The sequence below is a fragment of the Grampus griseus genome, assembly GCF_964374135.1.
Source record: "Grampus griseus genome assembly, chromosome: 1".
Taxonomy (NCBI): Eukaryota; Metazoa; Chordata; class Mammalia; order Artiodactyla; family Delphinidae; genus Grampus; species Grampus griseus.
In genome coordinates this window covers 156,854,207-156,877,455 of record NC_139017.1, presented here as the reverse complement: position 1 = coordinate 156,877,455, position 23,249 = coordinate 156,854,207, and the positions used below count along the sequence as shown (strand labels likewise).

At 48.2% G+C, this 23,249-nt stretch overlaps 1 protein-coding gene across 1 annotated transcript in view; it reads right to left on the bottom strand.

The window, feature by feature from the left end:
• Positions 1–23,249, bottom strand: part of CSMD2 (CUB and Sushi multiple domains 2) — a gene marked incomplete at both ends in the record, with an annotated part of 666,759 nt that overhangs the window by 94,631 nt on the left and 548,879 nt on the right. The window contains 7 exon segments of the mRNA XM_082658204.1: positions 3,544–3,689; positions 4,709–4,886; positions 8,518–8,706; positions 14,941–15,150; positions 18,246–18,362; positions 20,272–20,341; positions 20,846–20,964. Of these exon segments, the coding sequence (XP_082514330.1) occupies positions 3,544–3,689; positions 4,709–4,886; positions 8,518–8,706; positions 14,941–15,150; positions 18,246–18,362; positions 20,272–20,341; positions 20,846–20,964 (1,029 nt within the window).

Genomic DNA, 23,249 nt, shown 5'->3' with positions numbered 1-23,249 from the left:
AACCATACGTTGCATTTCGTTGTCATGTTTCTTAGTCTCCTTTAGTCTGCAACAGTTCTAAAGTCTTTCCTTGACCTTCCTGACTTTTACACTTTTGAAAATTATATGCAGTTAATTTCTAGTATGTAACACTGTATTACATACATTACCCTCAATTTAGGTTTGTCTGATTCCTCATGATTAGATTCAGGTTGTACATCTTTGATGGGATGATTACAGAAGTGATGCTGGGTCCTTCTCACTGCATCCTATCAGGTGGGGTATGATTTCCCCTTTTATTAATCTCTCAGCCAGATAGCTCTTATTTGGAGTCCATGTTACCTAGACTCTCACGCTGGAAGCAGACGCTTCCCAAAATTTCCTTCTATTTCCTAAACTATAAGTTTCCAAGGGCATTTTTCTCTGCAATTCTAATCCTATTTTGTCACTAAAAAAAAATACTGTAGAATATTGCCATAAGTCTCCTTAAGGTATTTTTCTTCTTTTTGGTTCTCATATGAAAGGAAATTTATTTAGGGCTAATGTTTGGCTATAAAAAGGCAAACATTCTTTCCCCCATCCCATTCCCAATCCCTGCTCTTTGCAAGTCGGCCTCCTTCTTTTTCTTCAGTTCTAGTCTCAAATACCAACTCTTAAGACACATTTTCCCTAATTATTCTACATGAAGTAGATCCTCTGCCTTTTCATTTGCTATCTTACTTGTTTCTTTCATAGCACATATTACAAGTTGCAAAGATTTTATTTCTCTACTTACTTGTTTGTTATCTCTTCTTGGGGGAAGAAAGCTGTATGGGGAGCAGGCAGTTCACAGAGCAGGAAGCAATAAAACATACTTATTCTTTAATGATAATGAATAGATAATGAAGATATGAAAGGATGCTAATCCTCTTCTTCATCATAAAAGTGAAATGCTATCCACCAGGTTGGCAAAAATTTAAAAATCCAATAAAGCCCAGCGTTTGCAAGGATGTAGTGCAACAGAAGCTCTATCTCTGTTGCTAGGAAGAGTGTAAACTGTTATAACTACTTCGTGCGATCAGTTTGGCATTACCTAGTAAAACTGAATATGTGAATACTCACAACCTCACAATTCCACACAGGCATGTACCCTAGAGAAACTCTTGTCCACAAGAAGGAATGTACAGCAATGCTCAGATTGTTTGAAATAAAATAACTTGAATGCCTATTAAGAGTAGACTAGATAAATCACTATTTTCACTCAATGGAATACTAGACGGCATTGAAAAATGAACTAAATCTAGTCACATGCATCTGCATGAATTTCAAAAGCTTAATTTTGAGTGAAAAAAGCAGGTCACAGAAGAACACTTATTGAACAATTCTATTCACATAACAGAAGTAACATGTGAAATGAAACAGTATATATTTTTGGGGACATACACTTATGAGGTAAAATTATAATGTAAAGCAATGAATGGTCAACAGAAAATTCAGGACCGTGGTTAACTCTGGGGGTCGGGCAGGGGGAACGTGTTGGGGGTGGTGCACAGGGGCTTCAAAGGCACTGGTGTTCCTTTTCTTAGGCTCAGCGATGGGTGTTCATCTTATTCTTCTTTAAACGGCACATGTACGTTACCCACAATTTTTACACATTGCTATATTCCACAATTTATCAAAAGCCCTATGAGTGGGTGGAAGGGGCCTTCATGCTCACTCGGCCCCTTGCAAAGAGCCTGTCCCACCCAAGACCGTTGGCCTGGGTCTAGCAGTAGATCCTCTCGCCCAGGCCCATGTCTGCTCTCTGGTCAATGAGGCCTTGGACCATGGTCTGAGCAAGCACCTAAGGGTCTCATGTCTCATCTGAGGGCATCAGGGGCACAGTGGCCAGGACACACACAGAAGCAAGTGCTCTCCTGGGCAGACTTACTCAGGAGAACTCGGGAACAAGGATGCCCCAGGGCAGGGCTGGGCCTCCTTCACCTGGTCCTGGCGCAGGTGAATGCTGAAGAGCAGGGACCAGAGACCTGGCCTAGGACTGAGGTGATTTCCTATGGATTCTGTTAATCTCTAAATATAATAATAATGATGATCATGATAGTGATGATTATTAACACTGCCATTTATTGAGTACCTTTTATACTCTGTGCCTAGAGCTAGGCATTCCCATGCATGATTTCATTTAACTCTGTGAGGTTAGGTACTGATATGATTCCCATTTTGTGGATAATGAAATTGAGCCTCAGAAAGGTAAACGACAGACCCACAGTCACACAGCTAATATGTGGCAGAGATTTGAACCCAGGTCTGTGTGACTCTGGAGTCCACACTCTATCACTCTATGGGCAAGTCACATGGAGTCAGAATGACATAGCCTTCAAGACCTGGGTCCCATTAATGGGGTGTGCCCGACAAGAGGGGTGTGGGTACCAAGGCAGATTGAGATGGTGGGTTTCTCATCTCCATATCATGCTCACCTGGGCCCAAGCTCCTTGGGGACAGCGGCTGGAGCCGCCGATGCTCTCAGCAATGTTGTTTCTGTCTTTCTGTCTCGATATCACTAACTCTCCCATGGACTTAAGGCTGAATGCTTTCATATTTCTATAAATGCACGTGTGAGGCAGAAACACCCTGCGGTCCCACTGGAGCAGTCAGTACAGAGCTACAAGGACTGGGTTCTCCTCCCAATTATAGCCATGCAATTTTGGGCAGGCTCTCCTGCCTTCCTTGGCCCTCATTTCCTCATCTGTAAATTGGGGGTAATAATAGCTGCTTCACTACCTCACAGAATTCTTAGAGGTCACAAACTCCAAGCCCCTCATTCCGCAGGTGAAGAAACTGAGCTCTCAAGCTGGGGAGAGACCTACACAAGGTCAGACATTGACTTGAGGTGGAGCCAGGAATAAAGCCAAGCCTTCCTGATTTCCAGTCCAAATAGATGCAATGTTCTGCAAATTGTAAACAAGGGAGGTTATTTCATGGCTGGGCACAAGCCCACGGAGAACCTTTTATAAGTTTTTCTATGCTGTGTCCACTATAACAAAAATGAGGAAATACCTGGGTCCATAACCTTGGACTTTTAGAAGAAAGTAGGCTATCGATAAGGACAGATGCATCCTGAATTGATCATGCTCCTCTATTTGAATTCTCCCTGATTTTGTCTGGGCACAGTAGTTCCTGTGGAGTCGACAGAGGCCCTGGATTCCTTTGGAGTGGACAACCCTCTAGAATGTGCTGAGGGGCAGGGTGGGGCACAGGTAAAGGGATAACCCAGCCAGGGAGCTGGTGTGAACGACGGATAAGAAAGCAGCCTCACCCTGCTGCCTCTGAACTTGAACTTGGTGCCAAGGATCAGCGTCACGGGCCTCTCCTCCCTACTAGTGTGGAGGGGAAGGAAGAGAGCTCCGGTGCTGAGAGCTCTCACATACCCTACACAATGAACTCTCATAACCCTGAGGAGACCAAGGCAGAGAAGCTATGTTACTCTTCCAAGTCCCACAGCTGGCAAATGCGGGAGCCAGGAGTCAAGCCCAGCACTTGAGAGTCTGCACCCCCCGCCCCCCCCCGACAGGCTTCCATACTGACCGGAGAAAGCTATGGCGAAGATCCCACCCGCAGCTGCATCACGGTGGAACTTGAGCAGGACCTGGTTGGATGAGCTGTGTATTGTCTTCTTGGCCAAGCTGTGGCTGAAGGTTCCGAGCTGTGGGGCTGTCTGCTGCGGCCCATCCCTGCAACAGGAAAGAAGGTCCTGCATGTCACGGGTCACCATGCCTACCTGTTCCACCTGGTGTGTCAGAGGCCTTCAGTGAGCAAAGAGACATCCCTGTGTTGCCTTCCCTGGAACCTTATCCAGTCCCTCCCATTTGTTCTTAGCTGTTGTCTGGAAACTAAATGAGAAATCAATCCAGGGCAGTCAGGTGACAATTATCCAGCCCTGGAAATTTTGAGAAGAAATCCCACTATCTTCTGCTGATTCCCAGAACCTCCAAACAAAGAAATTTTTAAATTATATCTTTGTTCAAAGATTCAGTGGTTTGGAAAAAAAGCTGTCTAGGAAACTGCACTTATCAACTAATAATTCACATTCCCATTTTAAAATTACTCAAGATATGCTAACTACATAACTCAGAGCTGAGCTGTCCAGTTTGGTAACCGCTAGGCTACATGGGACTATTTACTTTTAAGTTATTTAAACTTTAATAAAGTTTAAAAATCAGCTCCTCAGTCACTCTAGTCACATTCAAGTGCTCAATGGCTACATGTAGAGTGGCTGCCATATTGGACCTCACAGATATGGACTATTTCTCTCACTGTGGACAGTTCTGTGGTCAGCACTGGCTCAGCATGACGTGACCAGTGGGATTTCACAAAATTCCACTCCAAAGCTCTTTCACTAGTTCAGGTAGCTTATCTTAGGTAAATGTAGAATTTTGGTTTGGGCTCTGGAAATACTGAGAAAAGTCAGCTCATCTACGCCCTTTCCCATTCCCACAACCGTTAGTACTTTGACCCCCAGCAGGACTCCAGGTTGGGAACCACTGTCTTGCCATTCCTTTCCCTCCAAGGAGTCAAAAAGGCTAATTGAAGCTGAGTCCTCATTCCACTATGTTTATTTGAGACCCAAGAGGCTGACAGCCATTTAAAACCATTCTGCTCGTGGTATTCTGGACAAATAGATGGGTGACCCAGTTTACAGCCCAGTTAGTGCCCTTTTCTCATCGGCTGCTGACATGGCAGCTGGTCCTACCAGACGGTGATGAAGTCTCCAGAGGGCTCCGTCTGTAGTAGGCTGATGTTGAGGCGGATGCCGTGACCAATGGGTACGGTGATCAGCCAGACACAGTCCTGGGAGCTGGAGTAGGGACTGGGAAAGCCCGGGGAGTACACAGTGCCATTGAAAGAGGTGACGTTCCCGCCACAGGGCACTGCCAGGGAGAGGATACAAACACAGATGAGTGCTGGAGATCACCTCCCCCCTGAAAATTCAGATGACTTCCTGATGCAGTCCCAGCCCCCAGCACGAACCATCCTGCTCCATGAGGCTGGGCGGGATGGGGAGAGGAGATGGGGCTGAGGGAGGGCCAGGCCTGGCGTTCCCTGCTGTTCCCAACACACCACAGCTCTAGTGGCCCTCCATCTTCAGTGCAGGTCCTCTGTGGGCCTGCCTCAGCCCCTGGCCCCCCTCTTTCTCTTTCTTGTGGAAGAGACCTGTCCAGAAGGAAGGACACACCAAAGCTACCCCCTCTCCTTTCCTAGGAATACTAGCATCAGGGCTTCAGTACTGTTGCTGGGAAGAGGTAAGAAATTATGATAGTATCTCTTTCTTTCTCTTTTTATTCTGAGATTCTTGGAGTCGGACTTTTGGTCTTGACTTAAGAGTTGTGGATTCTTGTGGTGAGGCTATGGTTGGGTTCAAATTATGGCTAAACCATTAATTGACTAGATAATTGACTAGGTAAGTGTAGCCTCTCTTTCTTCACCTAGAAAATGGGACTAAGACTTCGCTCCTCATAGGATCGTGGTGGCAATCAGATGAACTGCTCCGTGTAAAATGCTCAGCCAGTGCTAGTTCACGGAGGGGGCATCTGCTACACAGACATGATCCTCTCTCCCTATCTTCCTGTCTCCCCAGAGCACACTTACACTTAGACTCACTCTGATCTAGGCTTTAGGCAGGGGTATAAAGAGTCCTGGAAGTCTCCATGGTATTTGGATTTAATCACCATGGAGGAGAATAAAAAGAGGTTCTGGGCAAAAAAAAAACCCCAAAACAAAAAAAAACCCTGGTCCAGAATAATAAGTGTATTGGTTGGCATGGGTCATCACACAGAGATATGGATGGGGCCGGACCAGGCTGAGAAGAAAGAGTCCCAATGCCTCCAAGCGGCGGCCAGGGTTCCTGCGAATGTGAACGCATCCTGAAGCTGGTGCACATGGGCATGCCATCCCTCCTCCGTGTACTGAACCTCCATCCGGTGCCAGGCATGGCCAGGGGAGGCAAAGGACAGCAAGGATACCATGGCACGTGATTCTGATCTGTGAGTGTGTCCCAGGGGACTGTGAGTGCCCTGGGACACAGCTAAGCGTACCGGCATCTCCAGCCCAGGGTGGAGCACGCCATCAACATGGAATGCCACAGAACATTTAGGGGGGGCCCTCATCTGGTCCTGTGAGGGGGTGAGGGAGTCCTGGCAGAATTCACATTTAGACTCAGACCTGAGGGATGATAAGGGCCAAACAGGTAAGGCAGGAGAGAAGAGCAATGTTCTATAAGGAGGGACCAGCATGTGCTCAGAACTAGGGGCCAGAGAGGACGGCACATGGTGAAATGGAAAGTATTTCAGCTGAGCTGCAGCGTAAAGTCTGAGAGAGTGGAGAACAGGGGGAGGTAAGTGGGGACCAGGCCCTGAGGCACACCGTGTGCTACCCCAAGGGGGTTGGACGTTACCCCAAGGGAGATGGGGACGCCTTACTAGCTTCTGAGCAGGGCAGTGTCTGGAGTACATGAATGGTTTCAAAGGCTCACCCTCACTACACTGTGAAAGGTGGATTGAGGAACACAGACTGAAGGCTGGGCGCCCAGTGACGAGCCTCATCTAAGTGGCCTGGATTAAGGTGGAGGCAGCACACAGCGAGAAGTGGATGCATTTGAAGGGCAATTAGGATGTAGAATTAGCAAGACTTGGTGACTAGGTCAGATAAGGGAGAGGGAGCCTGCCCAAATTGAAGGCTGAATAACCAGGGGACTAGAGGCACCCTTCACTAGGTGAGGATCTCAATGTAAAGGCAGAAAGATGATGACTTCCATTTTGAACACGCTGGGATTTAGATGCCTCTGGATAGGAGAAGATATTCAGTAAGGAGTTGGATGTACAGGTGAAGAACTCAGGAAAGAGACAAAGGTTGCAGATACAGATGGCATTTGGAGATGTGAGGGAAAGAAGACAGTCTGGGAAAAAAATTCAAAGGACAGCAACACTTAAGGGACAAAGAAATAGATGAGCAAAAAAGTTGGCACAGGCAGAAAGGTAATTGGAAAAGCAAGAGAAGATGGCGTCTAAGAAGCTAAGGGAAGAGGGCTTCCTTGGTGGTGCAGTGATTAAGAATCCGCCTGCCAATGCAGGGGACACGGGTTTGAGCCCTGGTCCGGGAAGATCCCACATGCCGCGGAGCAACTAAGTCCGTGCGCTACAACTGCTGAGCCTGCGCTCTAGAGCCCGCACGCCACAACTACTGAAGCCCACGCACCTAGAGCCCATGCTCCACAACAAGAGAAGCCACCCTAATGAGAAGCCCATGCACCGCAACAAAGAGTAGCCCCCACTCACCGCAACTAGAGAAAGCCGGTGCGCAGCAATGAAGACCCAATGCAGCCAAAAACAAACAAACAAATAAATAAAAAGCTAAGGGAAGAACTTTCTTAGGAGGGAGAAGGGATTATGGCTCAAGATGTCTGATGGAGGAAGCACTGCTCATTCCTCTCTCCTGTGATGCCATATAAAGGAGTAAAAAGGGAACAAAAGTCCACAATGAAGCTTGTCATATAGCAGGTGACCAGCAAACAATTCCAGAATGATGGACTGGTTATACACAAGGATGGTTCTGAAAATCTGAAAAACGAACTGGAAGTTGAATAGTTTTAGAGATTATGATCTTATATTCCAACACCAGAACAGCTCAGTTGTGCAAACAAGGTCTCTTTATCTATGGAGAGTTAATACTTCCAGCTCATCGTTTCTGGGCCAGTTACTGCGCTGGGAGCTTTACATGAGCCATCTTGCAACCCTCACAGCTCTTACGAAGCAGAGGTGAGAAGCTCCATTGTACTAAGGAAGAAACTGGAGGTCAGAGAGGTGAAGTGGTTCAGAGATGAAGCCCAGGGCGGTCTGATTCTGGAACTGGGGTGCTTTCCCCTGGACTATACTGTCCTCCTGCCATATTTTCCCCTTTCAAGACAAATCCCAGCTTCTCCTCCAGGAAAAGGAAGGAAAATGGAACTGAGGTGTGCAAACAGGGGTAGGGACAGCATGACCTCCTGGTCCTTCTCCATCCTGGTTCTGGTTAATGAAGACCCAGGAAAGTACCACCTCTAGCTCCCTGATATCATCAACTCAGATCTCTCTAGGCTCGTGTAGGAGAGGGAGAATAAGCTGGGAGGTGTGAAGAGAGGAACAAGAACTTCCTAGAAAGATGCTTTATTCTCTCCTCCCCTTAGGAAAGTGTCATGATTACCTCTCTCTACCCCTCAGCATATCGGTGTCTTCCCTTCTGACTGCGGACATCTAACCCACGAGGTTGGCTATTCCCAAGGGCTGAGTATGTATTCCTTTGGCTGCGACCCACATCTCTTCCAGGTCCTCCCTAGGGCTGGCCCAGAACTCTGTCCCAGGACCCTCTTCCTGGATAGGCTTGGTCTCATCTCTATGGAAACAGGATGGACAAAGTTTGCCAGGACCTCCCAGCATGGGTGATCCCACGGGGCGGGCACGTGGAGGCAGGGACTACTCTGGATCAGTGTCCCTAAAAAGAATCACCAGGGATGAGGGAGGGACATACCTTCACACCTGGGCAGCGGGTGGTCCCAGTTCCGGTTGGTGCCGTGTTGACATGTGAGGACAGGGTGGCCCATCAGTTGATACCCTGGGAGGCACTCGAAGGTCACCGACTGCCCAACATTGTAGCCAGCTCCCCGCACAATGCCATTCGCAAAGGGCTCGGGGTCTGGGCACTCTTGAAGTTCATAGGCTGGAAACGATCACGAGAGAAGGTTACTTTCTCCTCTCTGGGCATTTTCTCCCTGACCAGAATATAGGCGTACCAGGGAGTTAGCATAGTGGTGGAGAACCAAGACATGGACTCAGATGGGCCTTCCTCATTTTCTAGCTATTGGCTTTGGGCAAATGATTTAAGTTCTCTATGCCTTTGTTTTCTTATTTAGAAAATGGTTATTGTGAGAATCCAGTAGGATCAAATATACACAGCTCTTTGCACAGTCCCGGCACATGGTGAGAACGTAATCAATGCTATCTGTTATTATTGTTCCCATGGGAATAGGGGACCCAAGGAAGACAAGGCTAGATTGAACCATTCTTCTTCTTTTTTTTTTTTTTTAACATCTTTACCGGAGTATAATTGCTTTACAATGTTGTGTTAGTTTCTGCAGTATAACAAAGTGAATCAGCTATCCGTATACATATATCCCCTCCCTCTTGTGTCTCCCTCCCACCCTCCCTATCCCACCCCTCTAGGTGGTCACAAAGCACCGAGTTGATCTCCCCGTGCGATGCAGCTGCTTCCTACTAGCTATCTATTTCACATTTGTGAACCATTATTCTTTGAGCACCTCACTGGGGCTCAGCATTGACCTCCGCTCTTTCCTGTTGCTGATCTCATTCAACCACCAAGGTCACAAACACGGGAAGTGGTCAGGTGAGGACATGAGTGAGGCCCTTCTAACTGAGAAATGAGAGCCCATCAGGAAGGAAGAAATGGGGTGGGAGGAAGCCAAACCTGCGGCAAAGGACAGAATAGCTGGGGTAAAAGTCCCTCTAAAGTACAAGGAAGTTGCTTCCCTGAGTATGAGTGTACCTGCCTCACACTCCTTAACGGGAGTGGCTGAGTCCTGGCCCACCAGGAGAAATCGTTGAGGGATTTGCTGAGCACGTCACAGAGCAGAGCCTTCACTTAATTGGACGGTAACTGGGCCCACCAGACAGAAAGTCAGCCATGGGAGTAGAGGGAGCGTTCCAATAGTGGAAATTCTCAGGGGGAATAGCTGAGACCCAGTGAGTGCTCCATGCAGGCCGGTGCACTCACCACGTGCAATAACGACACGAATAACAGTCCTCATGAGAGTGCCATTACTGAAGTTCTCCCTCTGTGAGGGTGGCTATTATGTATTTCCTTTCAGGATCGTGCAGGGAGGTCTCTGTGGGAAGAACTGGGCAGGTTTCACTGGACATCATCAAGTAGTTGGCTGTGTTGAAAAATCGAGCAGTTCTAGAGAGAGTAGGTGGGCTGGTCAGCCAAAGGGAATGTGGCTCTGTTAGCAGCAGAGGGTTTAGATGACCTGGCAAATAAAGTCTTAGTAGAAGTAGGGAGCCTGTAGCTCAGGGAGGTGACTGAATGGATGAATTGGGCTTGTTTTTTTTTTTTTTTTTTTGGTAAAATATTTTATTTATTTATTTATGGCTGCGTTGGGTCTTCATTGCTGTGTGCAGGCTTTCTCTAGCTGAGGCGAATGCGGGCTACTCTTCATTGCAGTGAGCGGGCTTCTCATTGCGGTGGCTTCTCTTGTTGCGGAGCACGGGGTTCTAGGCACATGGGCTTCAGTAGTTGCGGCACGTGGGCTCAGTAGTTGTGGCTCGCGGGCTCTAGAGCGCAGGCTCAGTAGTTGTGGTGCACGAGCTTAGTTGCTCCGTGGCATGTGGGATCTTCCTGGACCAGGGCTCAAACCCATGTCTCCTGCATTGGCAGGTGGATTCTTAACCACTGCGCCACCAGGGAAGTCCGAGCTGGGCTTTTAAAGAGAAGCCTCGGTGGGAACAGGGAGACCCAATGATGGGGAGGAGACTGAAGACCGAGGCCTCATGAGAAACCAGAAGCAGCCTGGAGGAGAGAAGCTGGGTCTTTCTTACAGGAATTATCTCCAGTGGAAGGAGCTGGGCTTTTCACAAAGAGAGACCCTGAAGTGAGGGTACCAGGACTGCTTTCACAGGGAGAGAAGTCTCAGAGCCCGTTCCACCAGAGGAAGCTTCAAAGGGAGAGGTTGATGAACTAGAGACTGTCATACAGAGTGAAGTAAGTCAGAAAGAGAAAAACAAATAGCGTATAATATTGCTTATATATGAAATCTAGAAAAGTGATACAGATGAACTTATTTGCAAAGCAGAAATAGAGACACAGATGCAGAGAACAAATGTATTGATACCAAGGGGGGGAAAGGGGGAGTGGGATGAATTGGGAGATTGGTATTGACATAGACACACTATGTATGAAATAGATAACTAATGAGAACCTACTGTATAGCACAGGGACCTCTACTCAATGCTCTGTGGTGACCTAAATGGGAAGGAAATCCAAAAAAGAGGGGATATATATATATATATATATATATATATATATATATATATATATATATATATATATAGCTGATTCACTTTGCTGTACAGTAGAAAGTAACACAACACACTGTAAAGCAACTATACTCCAATAAAAATTAATTAAAAAATGAAAAAAAAAGGGAGAGGTTGGGCCTAGAGGGCAGACGTGACCCCTAAGAGGTGGACTCATTAACTTTCCCAGGAAAGGGCTCCTTAGGGAGACTAGTAGTAGATGCTCCAGCAGGAACAGATACAATTCCAAACAAAGCACCATATTAAAAACACTAACAATGATGATGTCTAACATTCTGGAACAATGTCATCATTTTGCTAAGTTCTTGTGTTTTTACAATCTCCTGAGAAATTTTAGTGGAATAAGTTAAGCCTGTCAGACTAGGAGACCTGGGTAGGAGTAGCTTATGCTGTTACTGAAAACTTTATGGGAATATTTACCTGAAGAAGGGAAAGGGGAACCCCAGCCGAGGATGTTCAGAGTGTCTAACAGGAGGGATTCTGAGGAAAAGTAAGGATTTGGATTTCTTCCAAAGAAAGTCAAGGGACCACAGAGAGCTAGGCCTGCTCTATAGAAATGGCGGCTGTGGTGACAGGTGGCTCTTTCATGAAGCAGGTCTTTTCATAAAGGAAAAACCTGGGGTGAGTGGTCAGGCTAAAGAATGTGGGTCTATGGGGCAGGGAGGATTATTTGGGCCTGACACATTGGGAGGCCTTGGTGGGAGCGCCTGGGCCTCCGGCACTAGAGACAACCTAGTCGGGAGGTTGGGGTCATCATACACGAGAAGGCTTAACGGAAGCTGAGGTCAGGTCTGAGGGGGGCAGCTGCCCTGACACCAAGAGTGGCTCCGCAGGGGCCGTCAGGACTGGGGCAGTGGGCAGGTGCTGAGGAAAGAGCTGGGCCTGTGACCCAAGGGAAACCTCAAGGGGATCATCCAGGCAAGTGCTGGGGTACAATGTGAGTGAGGGGAGCTGGGCTACCACAGAGTGGAAACCCCAGTGGACATCGCTGGGCCTCTCACACAGTTGGGCCAACTCAGGTGAAGGTGCTGGTCCTCTGAAGGCAAACTTACCACCCCTCCTCCCTGCTTCCACCCCTGCCCCCCGCCACACACACAGCGAGCATCCTCAAGAAACTGGCTTCCTCTCAACATGTGGAGCCTCGGTGTGTGTGGCGCTAACCCAGAGTGCTGGCCTGTGTCTGGAAGCCTTAGTGCAGGGCCCGTGTGCAGAGGAGCCTCAGGTGAAGCTCCTCAGAGGTGAGGGCTTGGTGAGCATGGGAGGGCCTGAGACCAGGGCTCTGTGGGGATAGTTAGGTCTCTTCTACAGGGAGAGAGTCTGCAGGACTCAGAGGGCAGCTTTGACAAGGACAAAGCGGACTTAACACGTGGGGAATGCAGCGTGAGTGTCTAGTCCCACCACGCAAGCTTGGCAGGCAGGGCTGTGCCCGTCACAGGGGTGAAGGCACAGGGCACGGGTGGGCCCCAGAGCGGCTGTCCCTGTCACAATGGTGGCGTAATCAGACCTTGCATTTATCCAAGAGGAGGAGCCTCAGGGAGAGCCCTTGGGCCTGAAAGAGGATGTTACAAGTTGAATTGTGTCCTCCGCAAATTCACATGTTGAAGTCCTAACCCACCCCTGTGTCTCAGAACGTGACCTTATTTGGAAACAGCGTCTTCGTCTGCCTTTACCTAAATTAAAATGAGCCCGTTAGGGTGGGCTCTATTCCAATATGACTGGTGTCCTTATAAAAAGGGGAAATTTGGAGGCAGACAGACAGGGAAAACAACACGTGAAGGTGAAGCCAGAGATGGGGGTGATGCTTCCACAAGCCAAGGAATGCCAGATGGCCAGCAACCCACTAGGAGCCAGGAGAGAGGCATGGAGTATATTCCTCCTCACAGCTCCCAGAAGGAACCAGCCCTGTCCACACCTTGATCTTGGGACTTCCAGGCTCCAAGACTGTGAGAGATTAACTCTGTTGTTTAAGCCACCCAGTCTGCGGTACTTTGATAGAGCAGCCCTAGGAGACTAATAACTAGGAAGCCTGAGAGAGGCATGCGTCTGTCCCAGAGAGGCACCCTGACCTTGTATTTGGGCCTGAGTCTCTCCTGGGACAGCCTGTGGCCGCGGGACGCATCATGACCCACTGGGCAGGGCTCACTGCCCACCGAGGCTGTGTACACTTCACAGGCACAGGCTCCTTTAGTTAGGGTTGGCCTCTGCGATGCGCCCACATACAGCCCCTCTGGGTGGGCAGCTGCATTACCACCGACGAAGTGGCACTTTCTGGGAAAGAGGTTCGGCTTCTCGCTGCTGCTGCCTTGGTATGAGGGTCCCAGCTCCTCCTCCTGAGGCTTCCCAGGTGGTAACAACCCTGACCATACTCAGGGACGGTCCCCAGAGGGGGCAGCGCCCATATAACTGGCCCAATGGTGGGGTACCCTTTAAGGCTTTCCCTCAGTGACAAGCCCAAATCCTTGGTCAGTATTCACCTCCGACAAGGGATAAAAAAGCCAAATGTCAGAACGGTATGTATATAGAAATTCTATATTACCATAGAAAACACAACCAAAAAAATCGTGACGTATTACATATTCTTCACAAGAAACATGTAACTAGGTGTGGGAAAAGATCTGGAAAGATCTCATCAAAACAATAGTGGTTATTTCTGGGGAATAATTCTGGGTTTGGAGGCTGTAGACAAAGAAAGCTCGGCCTTACCTGTAATGTTTTAATTTCTTAATTCCTCCCTCCCTCCCCTCCTTTCCCTCCTTCCCTCCCTCCTTCTTTCCTTTCCTCTTTCTCCCTCCCCCTTTCTTTTTTAACACGGTAGGTGTGTTTATAGACTGTCTGTGTAATTAAAAACTAACTTAAAAAAAGCAGATTGCAAAACAGTATCTATAGTGATCCAATTTTGGTTAAAAATATAGTTACATCAGTATATGTACAGAAAAAATGGGAAAAGCAAACTGTTACAAGTTGATATCTCTGCATAAGGCAGGGTTATGGGAGAATTTTGACTTTCTGTGATGCGCTCACAAAAACTTCTGTGATGTTTTAATTTTTTGACAAGCATGTACTAGCCTTGGAAAAAAGTCTAAACACATGAAAAAAAATTCAGTGGAAGAATCTGGGAAAAGAGGTTAGAACAAATGGTTCAGTCAGTCACACTCGGAAAGCCCCCGAGGGAGACGTGGGGTCCGATCAGGGCCCGTGTACCGCTGCACAGGTGGGCACAGCTGCACGGCACAGGTAACAGCTCCTCCACAGGGGAAGCCTGAGCTGGAGTGGATGGAGCTTTTCCAGGAGGAGAGGGCCGGTCACAGGACTCCAGCTCAGGATGGGGGAGCTGCGGTGAGCGTGGTCCGGCCTCACACAGGGAAACCCTCAGCGGGAGTAAACGCACCTGTCTCATCCTTAAGGCTCAGTGGGCCCTTCTGGGCTTGTTACAAGAATTGTTACTGGAATCCTCCATCATGTCAGAGGAGGAGCTTTGCCGAGCATAACGGACACACAGGGGAGGACCCAGAGGAGGAAGCGAGCCTCTCAAGGCCAAGGGGCAGTGGCTGGTTGGACACTCGGGGATGCCTGAGAGGGACTGATGGGTCACTTGCTCAGGGGAAGCTGCTGGCTGTTGGGTGGGGATGGGGATGGAGCCTGAGAAGGCGCTTTGGGGCTGCCGCCCTGGGAAGGGCTTGTCAAAGGGGTTCAACAGCCTCTGTGGGCCAGAGAGACATGTCACGGTGGTCGGGCCTGCCCCCCACCTCCCCGCCCTTCCTGGGTTCCCTCCTCCCCTACGCAGAAGGCTGGGAAGACGGGTGGTTGTAAGAGGTGGGGATGGACGGGCCTTCCCTCTCCTCACCCTGATACTCCAGCTTGAATCCTGGCCGGTTCTGTGAGTGGTCGCTGTGGAAATACACGGTGGTCTCGTGGGAAGTGGAGAGCAAGGCGCCGGGAAGCTCACTTCCACTGAATCTGCCCATCATGCGGCTGGTCTCATAGGGGCCATTCCGGATTTCTATGAAGTCATGGTTGGGCTCGGTGGAGAAGTTCAGGAACTGGATGTGAGCTCCTGGGAACAAGACAGGCAGACAGTGCCCAAAGCAATACAGTCCCGCACCCCATGTGCCGCCTCATGAAAGCATCACCAGCCAGAGCCCACGGGTCCCCTCTACGGACTGCCCACCCAGTTAGGGTCCCCAGACCACATGTGGGGAGTCACCAGTCCAGCCCAGTCTCTCGTCTTCAGGCAGGACTGAACTTAAAAGTATTTCTATTATTCATTCGAAATGAAAGGCAGCAGTCATTTCAGAGTGCCGTCTTGAGTCTGTTTTATTTTATGGAAAATGACGTTCAGAGTTAACACCTGATTAAATTTAGGATTCATATGTGTAGTATCAGTATAAAGATAGCTTTGTTAAAATAAACTTTTTACTTAACAATACCACCACTTAAACATAACTACACCCAAACAAAAGACATGAACTTCAATACTGGTATTTTCCAGAGCACTTATGATGATTCAGAAATTAGAAGAATACATCGTCCTATTGGTTCTATTAAGATGCCAAGTGAAGTTTATACTTTGGGGTCTTATTGGATTAATCAAGGTCTCCTAGCAACCCAACAGGTTAAATGGATCTCATTAACATCTTAACTTACATATTAATATATTCTTTGAAGAATAAAGGTGGGACTACTGATGTTTATTTATTGATAAGATCTCTCAAAATTAGATTACTATTATTGAAGAAATATATTTCTAAGCATAGAAAGAAGTCTGCAATGTTAATTATGAAAATCTGACTGCAAAGCAGTATGTAGCATACAGTTCTAATTTTTGTATTAAAAAACTGGAGGACTATTTATTGATTCACTAACAGCATTTATTGAGCTCTTGCCATGCATCAGGGCTGTGCTAGGTGGGCACTGCATGGGGAGGAGCGAGATCTACAAGGCCCTTGTCTTCATGAAGGTCACACTTTGATGGTGAGGACTAAGCTGTGAGTGATTATTTCTGCATGGTGGGATTACAGATAAATTGGAATTTTTATAATTTGCTCGTCTGTACTTTATAATTTGCTTAGAATGAGCACATAGGCGTGAATTTTTTTTTTTTTTTTTTTTTTTTTGCGGTACGCGGGCCTCTCACTGTTGTGGCCTCTCCCGTTGCGGAGCACAGGCTCCGGACACGCAGGCTCAGCGGCCATGGCTCACGGGCCCAGCCGCTCCGCGGCATGTGGGATCTCTCCGGACCGGGGCATGAACCCGCGTCCCCTGCATCGGCAGGCAGACTCCCAACCACTGCGCCACCAGGGAAGCCCAGGCGTGAATTTTTTGCATCTGACTATTTAAATAAAATAAAGACTTGGCGTATACTGTTGAAGACCCTTCATGTCTCCTGCCCTCTCCCACTGTCCTCTCCACAGAGGCAGTCACTTCCATGAATTTGGAAGATAGCCGTCCAGTTCATGTTTTTAGATTCTTAAATACATATCTGGTTTGCTTTAAACATTTGCATGAATCTTATTATACTGTATATAGAGTTTTGTAAACTTTTAAATTTAGCATGTGTTTTTCAAGGTCTGTCCTTGTTGATATGTAAAGATACAGTTCATTGATTTTAACTACATATTAATTAATTCCATTTAATGAATTATCCAGCCACACTATTCACTCTCCTATTACTTAACATGTATATTGTCTCCAAATTACAGATAATTTTACATTGAGCACCTTTGTACTTATCTGCGGAACCTATGCTTTCCAGCCCACCGCGCATGCGTCATCCCAACTCCGGGGCTGCACGTCCAGGAAAGGGGCTCTTCAAGGATCGCAGAATTTCTGAACTGAGCTGCCTGACTGCTGCCATCTAGTGGCAGAAGTTTGTAAATGCAACGGTTTTTAAACACAAAGCAGGTGCCATTAGGGCCTGTTTGGAGTCCAACACTAACTTGAAAGCAAGGAATCTGGTCTTCTGTGACTGGTCCCTGCAAGAGGATGACTTCCTGGAGGACTTAAAGATAGAGGTCTCTGGTGGCTGAACATCAAGACATACAAAGAAAGTGATGCACCTCCCACTTAAACTTCTGTTTTCCTCTGGATGTAGCCCTCCCTCCAGCCCTTCATCATCTGAGCTTCTTCTGACTCATGCCTGGATGCAGAGCTACAGGGTCTCCCAGCTTCTCTTTCCTCAGTGTCTCAAAATCTGGAGTTTCCCAAGGCTGCCAAAGTCATCATCATTTTGTACCCTGATCGTCCATCCCCAGTTTCCTTCAGGAGATGGTACTTAATATGACTCCATTTTCTGGGGGTCACAACCTCTCTCCTCCCCTCAGGTAAGATTTAGATCTTTAGTTAGATCACTTTCTCTTAAAAGCCTCTTCTCCATCAGAAGACCCACTCTAGGATGAAAAATAAAGGACAAAAGAGGTGGTCTTCACTCCTGAGGTCACAGACTGGGGGTTCACAGGCCTGCTCAGCAGTGATCTCCTCGGGACATTTCATTTGTAGGAGCAGAGAAATGACTTGGGCAAGATGACCTATGTGTACAGCCTATAAATTCCATTCAACATAAATCCTTTATCTCTTCAACAGAAATACTGGGGATTAGATTACATTCCCAGTACACAACACATGAATCTCCACTAATTTAATTTTGTACCCAGATTAGTGTCCTCTACACCACGCCAACCCCTGTGTCTACACACACACACACACACACACACACACACACACACACACACAAAGACACCGCCCAACCTCTAAGCCCAGCTAGAAGGTGAGTATAAAGAACGCAAACTCAATTTCACGTTGACCTTGGCTCAGTTTAATTAGGATGAGAAATTAGATACTGGAATTAAAAGAACAGGCTGAAGTCCAGTCTCAGTAAAATAGATTGTTTTTTTCTTTTTTAACCAGCCCTGAGTAATTTCTCATTCCGCCTTTTAGCCCACTGCTCAAATGATAAAAATAATAATGGCAATCCCTGAAGTTTTTTCCCTATTTTATGTCCCCAAAGCCCGTTCATCTCTACCATTCCTAATTGATCCTCACGCTTGCACAAGAGGTCGACAGTTGAGGAAGCAGAGAGGCCGAGAGCTAAATGGACTCAGCTGAGGTTAGTGACAGCCGCTTTAAGCCAGAGGCCTGGGCGTGAAGACTTACCAAAGCCCACGGGCAGTGCTATTTGCCAGGAGCAGTCCGTGTTGCTGGGGTAGCTGCCCGGGAAGCCGGGGCTCAAGATCACTCCGTCCATATCTTTCACTGCTCCTCCACACTGCGCTGTGACCGTGAGACCAGACAGAGCGTTAGGACTGCAGTGAGGTCAGTACGGGGCCATGCAGCATTTGGACTTTCCCAAGTCAATTTCCCTTTGAGAACCCAAAGGAACCTATAATTCATCTCCCTAAAACACTGCAGACAAGGGCCAAACTGAGCATGTAAATCCAGGAAGGGAAGCATCTCCTAGGTCTGCCCAGCCGTCCACAAACCCAAGTTATGGATGCTTGACCTTACGCATGCCCTTCAAAGTCAGTTTCCTTAGCGAGGTCATGCAGCACAAGCGGTCTGCCCCAGGAGACGTGTGACCATCTCCTACACTATCCCCCAAATCTCCCTCTCCTCACTGTCCAGTCAACTCTTCCAGGACTGAAAAATAGGAAAGAAGGGACGGGGATGCGTTGGCACGCGGCCAGGCTCTTTACAAATACATATTCCATGGGACTGGGGGGTCAACAGAAGAGCCCCACCACGAGCCCACCCTCAGAGCGTTGACACACGCCCTGAGCCAAAGTGACTGTGATTATTTCAGCCCAGGAGGGGTTGGGGCATCTGAATCTCCAATCGAGGTGACTTCAGTCACAGTCACCTGAAGATGCAGGGCTGGGGCACGACTGCAGCCTGGTCAGTTGATGTCGATGCTTTCCTTTTACATCTTATTAGGAAAAGGCTGTGTGAGCAGAAAGGGGTTAGCTTGTCATGGGAGGCCACAGAAAGGAGCGGAGGGGAGGCCATGTGCCGTGTGTACGCAAACGCCTTCTGGGGAGAGGACTACTCGAGCACACAGACCCGAAGGGATCAGTGCCCGGGTGCAAAGCGGGGACCTGGGCGTTGACCACTGGGGTCACAATCCCAATGCTCCCACTTCCTGAGTGACTTTGGGCCAGCTCTAACTCCCTCCACCCCAAACCCCCAAACCTCAGTTTCCCCCACCCAGCACTTGTGTCACAGGGTGGTGATGAGGTTACAACAGAAAGGACTTCGCCTGGCTTGGAACAGCGGCTGGCACACACAGTACACCCTCAGCCACAGCAGCTGCTGTTCTATGAGCAGTTCCCCGGGCAAGACCTTTGTGATACAGGATGGGGAAAGGGCCCTGGGCTGACCAGCCCCATTTCTGACTGCTCTGCAGACGACCAGGTCTGTATCCTGGTGAGATCACTGAAGGGAAATCTCATATGCTCCAGTGCCACGCCCTTCGCTCACCTTGCTTCCTACCCGAAGGTTAGCCTAGCTTTGCACTTGACAGTTGGCGGGGAAACCTAGGTTTCCATTCCCAACTTTGCCACTTTCTTCTGAATCCTAAAAGCCTTAGTTTTCCTATTGGCAAAAATGAGGGTGATGACAGCTGCCCTGAAGAGCTGTGGTGAGGAGACACGTAGCTCCGTGCCCAGCATGTGGCAGACCTTCAATAAAGGGATGTTCCCCCTGCCCCAAGCTGACTAGAAGCTTCTGAGGGTGGAGATCCTGTCTTTTCTTGTATCCAATGATCTCTTCATCACTACTCGGCACAGAAACCAAACCAAGTCCTCGTTTCACAGGGAACCCTCAGCCTTCCTCTATCAGTGGATTCCATCTGTCTGTCCCACGAGAAGTCACAGGGGAAAGCCCAAAGTGCCCAGAGGTTCCATTTGGGGTTTGGTCGATTATCTGGAATCAGAATGGTCATCATCAGGTTTTCGAATGGGCAAGCCTCCTGTCATGTTTCATTTGGTGGGTGAAGGTATCCAGAAGTCAGGAAAATCTTGAGAGTTAAAGCTTACAAAAACCTCAGTCTAAAGTACTGTCTGTGAGCAGCCCCGGAATACCAAACTTCCTTTGGAGTCGAACTTGATCCCAGCGATATGTCACTGAACTCAAAGCCCTGGTAGAAATGGATTTAAATGACCTGGAAAAGTGGGGACTCTCTTACCAATACAGAGCGGAGGAGGGTAGTTCCAGCGCCGCACGGTCCCGGGCATGCAGGAGATGTGGGCGTGGCCCTGGAGGAATCAAGAACAGCGTGGGCTAGCTGCCCCCACGGGCACAATTGCGTGTACAACCTGGAGCAGGGGGCTTGTTCTGGGGCCTTGGGTCAAGGAACAAGACACATGGATCCACTGTGGAATGGGGAGTGAGGCAGAGGGAGAGAGATCTGGGGAAGGATGCTTACTAGCGGCTATTGCTAAAGAATTCTCATTTCTAAAGGTTCCTTGCGAGACTCCTTTAATTACTAGAGTCCCTCACTGCCTTCAAAGGAAGATTCAATTTTCCTAAAGTCTAATCAAACCGAAACTTTGCAGGAACACATTCAAGGCTGGCTTGTGCCAAATGGCTAAAGTCAGCACTTTGTCTTTTTCGTGAACAGCTCCAGGAGGGGATAACAGTGCCTGGGGGATCTGGGGGGCTTCTCTCTGTTCTTTGGTGACTGCAGCTCTGCTGGGGGAAGGCCGGCTGACCCCAGCTCAGGGGACACCTTTCCGGCCCTGGGGGTCAACGGGAGGTACCTGGAGGGCATATCCCGGTTCACACTGGAAAGAGACCACATCGTTCACCAAGTAGCGCTCGCCAGTCTTCACCCCGTTACTGGGCACAGCAGGTTCTGGACAACTGCTCAGGCCCACCGCTAGACCAGACAGAGACAGATAACAGGAGAATGGACAAGCCCATCAGGTGGATGTAAGAGCAGGCCGAGGGCATGGCTGGCAGCAGGGAGGAGCAGCTGCCTCCAAGCTGTGTCTTCTCTGCTTTCTCTCCTCCCAACCTCTAAGCCTTTCACCTCCCAGCACATGAGAAAATCAGAATGTTCACACGGCACAGAGGCTCAACAGACCAAAGCCTCCTGGGGCAGGCGGGTATCATGTGGGGACTCTGGCTGTCCAGAGGCCCTCGGGCTCAAAACTATACAACATTGCTATCACCCCAAGAAGTTCCATCATGCTCTTCCCAAGCAACTTTTGTCCTACATGTGCTTTTAAGAAGTGGATGTCGTGCTTGGAAATGGAAGATGTTTGGGCCTAAATCCACAAATCCCAGCATCTGGGCCAAAAGACTCCCAGGACAATATTAAAACAATCATCAAACTGAACTGAAAGTACTTCATCTCAACTGTCATCTTGTCTCTTTTTGCCCCACTCTTCCCTGCAGTCCAAGTAGAAGGCAACTCAGTATTTAGTGGGGTGATCAGAACTTAGTAACCTGACACCTGCTTACGGGAATGGCAGTGGTAGACAGAAGGAGGAGGAGGGGCAGAGAGAAAGAGAAAACAAGAGCAAAAGAGTGTGGTGGGAGAAGAATGCAATGGGGAGAGAGGTGAGGACAGAGAGAGGAAGACAGAAGGACACAGAGAAAAGTCCATTCTAATTTCTTTACATTGCATAGCTTGATTTATTTAAGCCATGCTTACAACAAAGGAAGACTTAAAAAAATCATATGCAATTTATTACTTCTGAAAGCACATTGTTTCATTTCCATTTCAATTAAATAAATATTAAATACACAGCAGTAGACAAGACTTTTCAGTACCCTTCAAAACCATTTGCCTCTACAATAGCAGTTAATTCTCCCCTTCTGTACCCTCTTTGTAGATTATCTACAAAACAAACACAACTACAGGGTACTGGCTCCTAGGAATTTCAGTCTCCAAATACTAATGGAGACCTCTGTTTTCCCCTAGTTCTTTCCACTGTGAGAGGACAGTGCATGATAAACACCAGCTACTGAGAAAACTACCCATTCCTTTGAACAATAGCAACAGAAAAAAAAATTCAGAAAGGTGAATTTTTCCTGGGAATGAGGCAGTAGAATGGCAAAAAGATTTAGGAAAGTTCTATCTTTGGAACATGTAAGAAAAGAGAAGATTCTAGGGAACATTTAAGAACTCAAATTTAAATATTGGATAAGGAAACAAAACTGGAGAGAACAGAGACGAGAGGGTGAAAGGAAAAGTACAAATTATTCAAGAGCCAGGATACTTCACCCTGCTGGGTTAGTGAGGCCTGAGAGGTCTGTGGGAGGAAGGTCTTGGAGGTCCCTGTCCTATCCTCCACCCTGCAGGGTCTTGGCTTCCAGCTGCCCCAGGGCTTTCTGACCAGCTGCCCATTTCAGTTCTTCCAGGCGATGAACATCCTGGGATCCAGCTAGTCCTCTCCCAACTACCTGGACAAAGCTCGTTCATTTTGAGACCAGCTGGGTAATGCTGACCCTATCAGGCCTCTAGCAGCAAGTGGGTCTTCCATCTGCCCATCCTGTCCAAGATGGTCCAGCCAACCACACCTTCTTCCATTTCTTACTTCTCATTCCAAATCTAACTCAGGTTAGACTGTAAAGTCTCACGTGGCCAGGGTTAGCTCCCCTCTTCTGTACACCCTTAGCATATCAGGTTGAACTACAATCACTGTTTCCATGTCCATCTCTCCCCCTAGACTTTGTGCTTTGTGCCTTATTCATCTTTGTTCCGTGGGCACTTAGCACAGGGCGTGCCACATTGCAGGTGTCCAGTGTTTCTTCATGACATTCACTTCTCCACCAGCCTCTGGGAGAAGTGACTGTTCTATCCTTTGAACCACCGCTGTACCTCCTGGCGACCCCCCTGTGAGCACCTGGAATGCTGTCATGTCCTGTTCTGTCCACGTGTCTGCCTCTCTCCCCTGGACTCAGAGGGGACTCACCCATCTTGATCTTACCCAACCCCAGCATGGCACCTGGCACATTGTAAATACCCTATAAGTAATTGCTGAATGAATGTGTGGCAAACACTGCTGCCAACATATTTTTTCCTGTACCCAGTGGGGATGGGGATGGGCAGGCCGTCTCAGGATGAAGGCAGCTACCCCAGCAACCTCTGTCTTTGTCGCCCCACAAGGCACATCTGCAGCCCTTTTCCTTTTCTTTTTTTAAAAATTAAAATTA